This window comes from Helianthus annuus, chromosome 17 (genome assembly GCF_002127325.2).
Source record: "Helianthus annuus cultivar XRQ/B chromosome 17, HanXRQr2.0-SUNRISE, whole genome shotgun sequence".
Classification (NCBI taxonomy): Eukaryota; Viridiplantae; Streptophyta; class Magnoliopsida; order Asterales; family Asteraceae; genus Helianthus; species Helianthus annuus.
Genome location: NC_035449.2, coordinates 51,906,607 through 51,918,853, shown reverse-complemented (window position 1 = coordinate 51,918,853; position 12,247 = coordinate 51,906,607). Strand labels below are relative to the sequence as shown.

Below are 12,247 nucleotides of genomic sequence, written 5' to 3'. Positions count from 1 at the left end.
TGAGACAGAGATCATTGAGAAATGCTGACACTGAGAAAAGGAAACGTGAAGATGATAATTCACGTCGGTCAAGTAAGAAGCATCGGGGGAACCGTGACCACAAGAAGGGGTCTAAGACCAAGAAGGGTGATCAGCAGTCGGGCGATAGGCCCAAGTGCAAGGTTTGCAAGAAGCACCATTTCGGGAGGTGCAGGTATGAACAGAAATCCCAGCCGAAGGCGTGTGGGATTTGCAAGTCCTCTGAGCATAGGACCCTCGAATGTAAGAAACTGAAGGATGCAACTTGTTATAGTTGCAATGAAAAGGGGCATATCAAGACCAACTGCCTAAAGCTGGTGAAGAAGGCTGAAGAAGGGAAAAAGACCAATGCCAGGGTCTTTCAGATGAATGTTCAAGAGGCTATCCAGAACGACAACGTCATAACCGGTACATTTCTTATTAATGATGTATTCGCAAGGGTATTATTTGATTCTGGAGCAGATAAATCCTTTGTAGACAATAAGTTTTGCGAATTGTTAAGATTACCTGCTAAAGCCTTAAGGGTGAATTATGAGGTAGAGTTAGCTAATGGAACCATGGAAACCGTCTCGACTGTGTTAGATGGATGTGTCATATCCATTAGGAACCACTCATTTCCTGTACCCCTGTTACCCTTTAAGCTAGCTGGTTTCGACATAGTGTTGGGTATGGATTGGTTATCGCATAACCAAGCTCAGATAGTGTGCAACAAGAAGCAAGTGGTAATCAAGACTCCGTCTGGTGAACCACTTACTATTCAAGGAGACACTCGGCATGGATTGCCTGAGCAAGTGTCTATGCTAAAGGCATCCAGATGTCTGAAGAAGAGATGTGTCATTTATATGGCTCAGGTGACCATTGGTGAGGAAAGACCCAAGATTGAAGACATTCCAGTCATCTCTGATTTCCCTGAAATTTTCCCGGAAGAACTACCTGGTTTGCCACCAGATAGACAAGAGGAGTTTAGAATCGAAATCATTCCAGGAGCTGCACCTGTTGCAAGGGCACCGTATAGATTGGCGCCAACAGAAATGAAAGAATTGAAAACGCAGCTAGATGATCTGCTAGCCAAAGGTTTTATTAGACCTAGTTCGTCTCCGTGGGGAGCACCGATCTTGTTCGTCAAAAAGAAGGATGGTTCGATGCGTCTATGCATCGATTACCGTGAGCTTAATAAGGTTACTATAAAGAATAGGTATCCCTTGCCCAGGATCGACGATCTGTTCGACCAATTGCAAGGAGCAAGCTACTTTTCCAAGATTGATTTAAGATTAGGCTACCATCAATTGAAGGTCAAGGAGGAAGATGTGCACAAGACTGCATTTAGGACTCGTTATGGTCATTTCGAGTTCCTAGTGATGCCTTTTGGGCTCACAAATGCACCTGCCGCATTCATGGATCTCATGAATCGCGTCTGCAAGCCATATTTGGATAAATTTGTCATTGTCTTCATCGATGACATCCTCATATACTCAAAAAGTCAAGCTGACCACGAGAAGCATCTGCGATGTATTCTTAAACTGCTTCATCAAGAAAAGCTTTACGCTAAATTCTCTAAATGTGAATTTTGGCTACGAGAAGTCCAATTCCTTGGACATGTAGTCAGTGAGCGTGGTATCCAAGTAGATCCTGCTAAGGTTGAAGCTGTCATGAATTGGCAGGAGCCCAAGACACCTACGGAGATTCGTAGTTTCCTAGGTCTAGCAGGATACTACAGGCGCTTCATCGAAAATTTCTCAAGGATTGCAGCACCCCTAACTTCGCTAACTCGCAAGAATAGCAAGTTCAATTGGGGACCTAAGCAGCAAGAGTCATTTGATATTTTAAAGCAAAAGTTGAGTAACGCCCCAGTGTTGACATTACCTGAAGGAATTGATGAATTTGTAGTCTATTGTGATGCATCACAAACCGAAATGGGTTGTGTGTTAATGCAAAAAGGCAAGGTCATTGCCTACGCTTCACGACAACTAAAGGTGCACGAGAAGAACTACACCACTCATGACTTGGAGTTCGGTGCAGTTGTATTTGCATTAAAGCTATGGAGGCATTATTTATATGGAACTAAGTGTGTGATCTATTCTGATTACAAAAGCCTTCAGCATCTGTTCAATCAGAAAGATTTGAATATGAGGCAGCGACGTTGGATGGAAACTCTGAACGATTATGACTGTGAAATAAGATACCATCCAGGCAAGGCCAACGTAGTCGCAGATGCCTTGAGTAGAAAAGAAAGAGTGAAACCATTAAGGTTCAATGCCAAGAGCATTGAAATCAAGAACAGTCTGAATGAACGATTGTTAGCTGCACAGAAAGAAGATGTGCTAGAAGCTAACTATCCTAACGAAAAGCTAGGAGTAACTGAAGAACAGTTATCCTATGGCAAAGACGGAATTCTGAGATTAAATGGGAGGATATGGGTTCCTGTTTATGGAGGTCTTCGGGACGTTATCCTTTAGGAAGCCCACAGTTCCCGATATTTCGTTCATCCTGGAGCGGACAAGATGTACCAGGATTTGAAGGCAAACTTTTGGTGGATAGGCTTGAAGAAGTCTATAGCCACCTATGTGGCAAAGTGTTTGACTTGTGCGCAAGTAAAAGCTGAACATCAAAAGCCGTCAGGCTTGCTGCAACAACCTGAACTTCCCGAGTGGAAGTGGGAAATGGTGACGATGGATTTCATCACCAAGTTGCCAAAGACAAGGAAGGGAAACGATACGATATGGGTAATAGTTGATAGACTGACTAAGTCGGCACATTTCCTACCCATTAAGGAGACTTATAGCTCCGATATGTTAGCTCAGTTGTTCGTAGATAAGATTGTATCCCTTCACGGCGTGCCTGTGTCTATTATCTCTAACAGAGATACCAGATACACGTCACACTTTTGGAAAAGTTTCCAACAATCTTTGGGCACGCGCTTAAACTTCAGTACTGCTTACCACCCTCAGATGGACGGACAGAGTGAGCGTACAATCCAAACGTTGAAAGACATGCTTCGTGCATGTGTGATTGATTTAGGTGGTAATTGGGATAACCACCTACCATTAGTCGAGTTCTCATATAACAACAGCTACCATACGAGCATTAAAGCTGCTCCTTTCGAAGCCTTGTATGGTAGAAAGTGTAGAACGCCCGTTTGTTGGGCAGAAGTTGGAGATGTCCAGATGACAGGACCTGACATAATTTTTGAAACGACGGACAAGATTGTCCAGATTCGTGACCGATTGAAAGCTGCCCGAGATAGGCAGAAAAGCTACGCAGATTTGAAGCGTAAACCTTTTAACTTCGAAGTAGGTGACAAGGTATTGCTTAAAGTATCACCCTGGAAGGGAGTGATGCGATTCGGAAAGAAAGGCAAATTTAGCCCGAGATACATTGGACCTTTCGAAGTAATCGAACGTGTCGAATCGGTTGCCTATAAGTTAAACTTACCGGAGGAGCTCAGTGGTATCCACAATGTGTTCCACATCTGCAATCTAAAGAAGTGTTTCGCTGATGAATCGCTAGTTATACCGCATACAGATGTACACATCGATGAGAGCTTAAAGTTTGTTGAAAAACCGGTGTCGATCGAGGATCGGCAGGTTAAGAAGCTTCGAAGGAAGTATATACCGATTGTAAAGGTAAAATGGGATGCCCGTAGAGGTCCCGAGTATACGTGGGAGGTAGAGTCCACGATGAAAGAAAAGTACCCTCACTTGTTTCAATAAATCTCGAGGTCAAGATTTCTTTTAAGGGGGTGAGGATGTAACACCTCGAAATTTTGTGTCCTATAAAGTAATGATACGTGTCATAAGTTTGCACGTGGTAATAAATACTATAGAGGGACTAAAGTTGACAAACATAGAAAGTATGTGAATTCAAGGGTTCAAAATGTCAATAAGGGATAAATATACTTTACAGTAACCCTACATGATGCTCGTACCTTCAAACGAATGAATCATGGATCATACGGAACGAAATGTGGAAGAAAGTGAGAGATTACAAGCTACAGGGGTTAAATGTGTCAACATGTTTAAGTTATACCTCTGAGTGACCCTTTTAACAAACCCGAGGCTTTGTAACGGTAAAATATGCTCACTAGAATGCACGATATAAATTTCATCAAGTTCCGTTATAAAATGAGAAGGTTATGACCAAATTCGTTTAAGATGGGTTAAAAGCGTCAAACATTGAAAGTTATGACTTTTCGGGTAGTGATAAACTAACCGAGGATTAATAGGTTAGGTAAAAGTCACAAGGCCCTTATACGTAAATAAGAAAGGCCCAAAATGCAAAGTTACCCCTCCGTAAATCCAAGAGCCAACTGCAATGATTGTAAAAGATTTGAAAATCTTACAGCAGGTCTCAGGTGGGCCGCGTAAAGGTTAGCAAGGGCTTTACGCGGGCCGCGCTAGCAGTTGAAAGATATGGGTTCTGTTAGAAGGATTCAGACGGGCCTCGTAAAAGTTAGAGGACCTTTACGCGGGCCGCGTCAATGGCCCAGATACAGAAAATGCGGACAGAAGCACTGTTTGCTGTTTTAACCGACTTAGGAGCCATTATTATCAGCATGGGCGCCCCCAAAACGACCCCTAGGACTCAGGGACACTTGTTGGTGATCAGGGAACGCTTGTAGCCTTAGTTGTAATGATCCTAAGCTCACAAATTCACTATAAAAGGCCATGAGATGCACACATTGTAACCACACCTCATTCCTTCACTTCTGATCATTTCTGGAGCTCAAGTGTTCTCTCTAAGCATCTCTGGTCGTGCATAGGACTTCTGTAAGTGTGCTCAACCCTTCTTAGTTAAGTTTTTGCTTGGTTATAGCTTAGAAGTCAAACCGTCGTAATTAACGATTGACTTAACGATTAATCACAAATGGTCCAGTGATTAGTCGAATCAAATATAGTTATATGTTGGTAATTATGTGGGCATTAAACCCTTAAAAGGGCACCCTCTGATTCCCACCCTAACTAGCGCAATTAAGAAAACTTTAATGATTAAACGGCGCAATTAGCGTAAAGCCTATCTAAACCCAAATTTCGACACCAAACCTTTTACCCACTGTTGTAATATAATACTTTGAGATTTTTAAAGATTTTTAATTATTTTTAACCTGCTCATAACCTGCGGTTATGGCCCTAATTCGGTAGATACCGAATATACCCTTTTCGGACATAAAAATGAATTCTACATGGTATTTTGACCCGAATCCAATTTCTACTGATTTCATATAATAGATAAAGTATTTTGAACTTTATAACCTGGTCAGAAAACTCAGATTTCCTGTATAACCCGAAAATCTCTTTTATAATCTTTAAAACGAGCAAAATACCCCTTCGGGGCGTATGTTGGGATTAAACTCGTTATGGGCATAATGGAAGGTATCCTACTGATACCACAACCTCTTTGGAGCATATTAACTTAGGAAACCTGTGTAGGACTCTTACGGTTACCCGTTACGCCATTTACGCGTCCGGTCCGGTTTATGTAACTAGTTTACATAAATTAGCCGAAACGGGTCCAACCTTGTCGTTTTTACCTCAAAATCCAGAATGTGTTTAGTTTACCCATAATATACAAGTTTCCGAACTTGTTGGGTCCAAACCACATCCCATCCCCGGTTTTCGCTTTTCATGCGGTTAAACCGTATTTATCCTTTGAAACTGACCGGTCTAAGCTTAGGCTAAATTAAAGACCCGTTAGGATTCTAATAGGTTATTATAAACCTTCATTCCAGAATAGGAGACCAGTAAAAGATACTTGCATTTGCTTGTTGTGGTTATTACTTGCTCAGGTAAATACTTTTAACTTATTTCCCCTTATACGGGCTTGGGGTATGGTATATAAAATACCACTTGGTCGGGCAATTGACCTCAACTCATTAGTAGTTGAGTATTATCAATATGACCCGTTTAAAAATTGGTTTTGTTTGTGTTACACTTTTGGGAGTTTAATGACCATGTCCCGGATATCCTTGGCATCATTTTAAGAAATGGCCACGACCTTGACACGCGGGTGTAGGCGTACACCCGACAATGTGTCCATACTTATAAAGGTATAACCGTTGGTTTTCCCGCCGCGGTTTTGTACTATGTTGTGTGTCAATTAACCTTAAACCCGACACGAACCGGGCGACTGAACGCATAACGATCATGTAATTCTTTTACAAGATTAGATTTGATTAATTATACCAAGTTATAAAAGTTTGTGCCACGTGCATTCAAATCAATTTTATTAAACTCTTTTTCTAAAAGTGTCAGTTGAATGTATTTACCAGTGTAAACTGACGTATTTCCCCCCAAAAAGATTAAATGCAGGTTCTACACGAAATAGGCTGGCCACTCCTTAGCATTGTTAGAGTCTCGCAAGCTTGGATGCCATTATCTGTTGAACAATATCTCTTTTTATTTTGATCCACCTGTGGATCTATTTCAGCTAATATGTGAAACTTGGATATTACATTTTGTTGGTTGAAATAAATCTATCTTTATGCTTCCGCTGTGCATTTAAATTTTGTGTTGTTTGACTATATTATTGCCAACTACGTCACGGTAATCCCCCACCGGGCCCACCGGTGAAACGTGTGGAAATCGGGGTGTGACAACCGTTCACCTCTTCTGCTCTGATTTTAGCCGCCGTGTGCCACCACCAGAGCTTAAATGGTTGTTTTTTTCTGTCGGAACAAAGAGAGACGAGGGTGTGAGGGGCGTGCTTTGTCGGTTATCTTCGTCGCCGGCGGCTGGTGCTCCCTCGCGTCATCACCGTCCAGCGCCGCCACCCATAGTGGTGGTCGGCTGGTCATCATCCAGCAGGGAGGAGAGGTTCAAGAGAGAGAGATTGATGAGAGATGGGTCTTGAATTTCAACAGAGAGAGATTAGGCTTGAATTTCGATGGTTGTTGTGGAGTAGGAGATGAGGGGTTGATTTCTAGGGTTTCTTCTTCAGATCTGCAGAGAAAAAATGTGAGGAGGGAAGAAGACAATCTATTTTTGAAGAAATTAGGAGAGAGACTTGAAATGAAATATAAAAGGATGAGAGAGACATGCATTAAATGAAGAAAGATATGGGGGATTTGACATTAGGGGTAAAAGACCAAAATACCCTTTTAGTTGTTATAATCTGACTGTTTGAGAGTGGTTCTCGCGGTTTTTACAATTGGAGGTGGTTTCTATTTTAGCGGCTCCCTACATATATATATATATATATATATATATATATATATATATATATATATATATATATATATATGTGTGTGTGTGTGTGTATATATATAGGGGAAGGATGTACAGAAAACCCACTTTAATTTAGAAAACTCGGGAAACTCAAAGCTCACGATGTTTTTTTGTTTTGAAAAAATTTACACATGTTATATACATGTTTTTAAGGGTTTTGGGCAAAAAAAATCAAAAAAGCGCCGAGTAGATATTTAAAAAAAAAATAAACAAGTTTTGGTGTAACACATGTTACATTCATCTGACATATTTGTAACATGTGTTACACCAAAACTTGTTTATTTTTTTAAAAAATATCTACTTGGCGCTTTTTTGATTTTTTTTTGCCCAAAACCCTTAAAAACATGTATATAACATGTGTAAATTTTTTCAAAAGAAAAAAACATCGGGAGCTTTGAGTTTCCCGGGTTTTCTAAATTAAAGTGGGTTTTCTATAGATACTTACATTATATATATATATATATATATATATATATATATATATATATTTGTAATTTAAGTTAAGTTAATTGTGTTAAAAAAGATATTTATAGGACCAAATACATTTTCATTGAATTAACATTTATCAATTACATTTAGTATGATGTTGAAAATCAAATGTTTAAAAAATTGATTATAACGAGCACGTCAAAGTTATTTTTAAAAGCATATACTGATAATCGTATGTACTAACAAATTATATTATATTTCATTCAATAAATGAATTTTTAAATCATAACTTTTTTATTATTAAGTATATATAATTATATTTACTGAACTCTTGTAATACACGAAATTTGAACTTAATTTAATTATATATCAATTTTCTTGGGAATTCTCTTTATTTGTATGTTGTGTTTTCTCTCTTCGTAAAAGTTTAATCGTTCTTACACATAAATAAAAAAAATAATAGAACCTGTACTCGCCTATGAAAATTTGTTATAGAAGTCACCTGGTCCTCTTACATCAAAGACATAAAATATTGATGAATTCTCATTGGTAATTCAAATTATAATTTAGGCTTTTAAGAAAAATTTATTATTTTTGATAATTAAATAAAAACAATTGACTTATGAATTAGGGTTTCCTAGGATCTATCATGATAAGGTTTGGTACCAAACTAAGATGTTCGACCAAGTGGATTCCAAATTCGACTTTTGGGTCTGTTTTAGTAAATCTGTAACTTGTCTTGAAATCTAGAATCAAGAACGCACATTAATTCCGACTTATTATTAGAGGTCGAAATCTTTCTATGGTTAAATTCATAACTGGAGTTCTATAGTTGTAACAACTAACATTTGAATTCAAAAAGAGATCTTTAGTTTCCCTCAAATGTAGGCCAATCATGTTAATCGCCCACAATGCTACATGCGATTCTTTTCTCTTTCGTTTATTTGTGTTTGGTCTAACAGATTTTAGCGGATTACATATATCATAATCCAGGTTCGTTCAAACAAAACTATATCGTAATCCAGGTTGTTGATATGTCATCTAACATCCTAAAATACAAACAACCGGACCCATTATGTTTTCGGTTTTGGTTTGGTTCTGAAAATACCGGCAAGAAGCATACAACATGTGACATACTATATTATTAATCACCTAGCAAGAAAATTAACCACTATGGCAACGTCACTTGTTGATCAATATATATCCATACCATTTTATTTAGTATAAAATATATATTACAGAAAGTGATAAAAAATATTTCTAGGAAAAACATCTCGATAAGTGTTACTAATACTTAAGTATATTTGTCAAACTTCATTGGTATATTGGCACATCACAATTTTACTTTTCTAGGTTTGTTTTTGTATAGTAGGAAGACATCCAAACGTTTATCTGTCTTATTAGAATACTTGCAAATAAGAACAAATGAGGAATAGAATAAATAAGTTGAATCTGGTCATTAACAGTATGTTGTATTTCAATTATAAAGGTGGCATTTATATGTTAGAAGATATTGCAAAACCATTTATTTCAGATATATAAAAAACCCACAGATTAAATTCCAGAAAGAAAAGATTATTATAATGCTAGAATAAAACCAAAAGAGTAAAAGTTTGCACCTGGTTATGTAAACTGCCTAACATAGCATGAAGACATGATATCAATAATACATAACATTGTTCATGATTCTCATCTATAAATACCATGACACACTTCAATAGTTCCTCACCCCAAAACTAGCAACCATAACTTGATCTAGTTTTCCCTACACAACCCAAAAGAGACCCAAAATGGCTTCTAGGTCTTTGACAACAACTGCCTTCCTACTCACCCTCAACCTTCTCTTCTTCACTCTTGTAAGCTCAACTTCTTGCCCACCACCACCAAAGGCCCCTAAGCCACACAAACACCATCACCAAAAAGCTACTTGCCCTAAAGACACCCTCAAATTAGGTGTGTGTGCTAATGTTCTCAATGACTTGGTTCACCTAGTTGTTGGTACACCCGCGAAGACTCCTTGCTGCAGCCTCCTCGGTGACCTTGTTGATCTTGAGGCCGCAGTTTGTCTTTGCACCGCGATTAAAGCTAATGTTTTGGGTATCAACCTCAATGTACCAGTTTCATTGAGCTTGTTGCTCAACTACTGTGGAAAGAAGGTCCCAAAGGGCTTCCAATGCGCATAGAGATCTACATGCAGTTTTTATGGTTATCAAACGTTGTTTGTATTTTGTTTTATATGTTTCTATATATGTTGGAGTACGTGTTTTCATCTGAGATTGAGTGTTTAATTTTCGAAGCTACTGATTTGAAGAGGTTGGCTCATGCCTTCTCTTGTACTTTAGTCCTAGTCATAATGTGACTAGGATTTGTATTATTGTGATTCAAAAATAATAGAACATATGTCCAAATTAATGTGTGTTTTTTTGTAGGATTCCTATATGTTAAGTCTTTATCATATTAATTGGCTGGTAAACATGTGTAACATATATGTACGTACCCTAGTGGTGAAATATATTTAACGCCCCAACTTAGATCATGTGTAGTGGAAGGGGAATATAATGCCCCCACCCTAGGGCATTTTACGTCATGTGGCGGTCCAGTCAGCAAAGGGGCATTATTGGGCGTTTTCTAAAATGGGGTGTAATGGGGATGGGGCATTATTGGGCATTATTGGGGCATTAAATAAAATAAAGAAAAAACCCCTAAAAAATCTCATTGGTCAGTCAACCCTCCCACAATCCCCTTTGGGCGTTTTATATATCACGCCAAAGCAATTTTTTTTTGAGCATAATGCCCCATAATGCCCTATGTAATAGGAGTGGGGGGCGTTTTTTTTTAGCATAATGCCCACATAATGCCCCACTACGGATGGTCTTACAAGTGAATTTTAGTAAATGTGGTCAATACGTGGTAAGAAATTAATTGCTTTGATGAAGTATAAAATTATGAATGTAAACATAATTAAAAATAGTTATTGTTTGGAACCAATTTTTTTTGTAACGGATATCTTTATCTATTCTCTCTAAATAAGCGAATTTCTTACACCGATAAGATTTGGATACAAAGTTCCACAAGAGAGAAATTTGTACTATCCTAGATTAAACTAGCATGCTAAATTTACAAAATACAACATCGCGAGTCTTGTCTCAGGATGCAAATTCTCCTTATAATCATTCTCTAATGTGTGAATAAGTATAAAAAATATAATATGAAAATAAGCACGTAAGCTCACATATATGAGTGTACTAAGTACTCTTAGCATGAGACACAAACCAGAGCTCATATCCGAATATGGTGGGTTAAATCCAATCCTGATGAGCGAGCTCAGTATTATATCCCTCCAATTTTATATTTACCAAAAACAAATTGGTACAGCCGAACAAGTTTTAAATTTCAACTAGTAAAATTCCTTCGCGAGTTGTGACAGAAATTTAGCCGGTATCGGTTTGATTCATTAAGATATCGGTGTACTATTACCGATGCTGTTAACTCAAAATTAGTTCGGTTCATCACGACACGGGTACACTACCGACACTCTTTATAGTTTAATATACAAAATAATATATACTTTGATCGTTTACCCCAAATCAGTTTGGCCTCGCTACGCGGCGAGAACTCAATCGGGGTTTTGGTCCATGTCGTCAATTTAGAAAAAAAAAATAAAGTAAATACTGAAAAAAATTACCTTTATGATTACCAAAATGACATAATATAGTATCAACATATATACACAAAATGTACTCTTGTCTATTTTTGCATCTTTATCTTTTCTACATCATAGGTTATGGTACTTGCATGTATTTCATTTTGATAATCTTAAAACAGAAAAATCAAGGAAATATTGAGTTGGTGATTTCCCAGGTACAAGTGTATTATTTATCCAATACGTACTAATATGATGGGGTTTTTGAATTAATTAAGGATGATTTATCTATGGATATATAGATCATATAAATTATCATTAATCACTTTGACAAGAATAAGATATCTCTGTCAAGTACTTCACATGTGAGGAGAGTTTTTGACATTTCATTACGAAGAGTTATTTTCCACTTTTTGAGCTTCAACTACATCATATTCTTACACCAGTTAGATTTGTCATTTTCGACCTCTACATGTTCATATGTGACCAATATTAGATCTTAACATTTTAAATATTGAAACAAAATGCTTCATTGATGTGCCTTAACAATTCTGAAATTCAAGCCACACCAAAATCTATATATTGTCTATATAGTGTTAAACCATTATCATGATTTAAAGTAAAAGATGTTATATCTTGGTGAATTGGAAAGAAACTAAAATAATACAGCCAAGCATATGGGTCATGGATGGTAAATGCTTACCAACAACCATGTTAAAAAGGAAATGAACTCTCCATTTACACATATCCGTTGTGGTCACTTTTGAGAAAATGATAATTAAATGTACTTTACCTATTTTCTAAAAGAATAAAAACAGGGTTTTTGGTTTGAGATGTTTGGATGACCTATAATGTCGTCTTGTGCCATGAACAAATAATGAGACTTATGTTTTCATGTTTGTGGCCACATGATTTTTAATTTCATGTCGCTAAATTC

At 37.6% G+C, this 12,247-nt stretch overlaps 1 protein-coding gene across 1 annotated transcript; it reads left to right on the top strand.

Annotated features, from left to right (window-relative positions):
- Positions 1 to 9,352: 9,352 nt before the first annotated feature.
- LOC110926333 (14 kDa proline-rich protein DC2.15) lies at positions 9,353 to 10,085 on the top strand. The gene has a single exon (XM_022170079.2). The coding sequence runs from the start codon at positions 9,458 to 9,460 to the stop codon at positions 9,848 to 9,850; it is 393 nt and encodes a 130-aa protein (XP_022025771.1). The 5' UTR covers positions 9,353 to 9,457; the 3' UTR covers positions 9,851 to 10,085.
- Positions 10,086 to 12,247: the final 2,162 nt, after the last annotated feature.

Excerpts from the sequence above, each read along its gene's own strand:
- LOC110926333 (XM_022170079.2), top strand. The coding sequence starts at position 9,458 with ATGGCTTCTAGGTCTTTGACAACAACTGCCTTCCTACTCACCCTCAAC.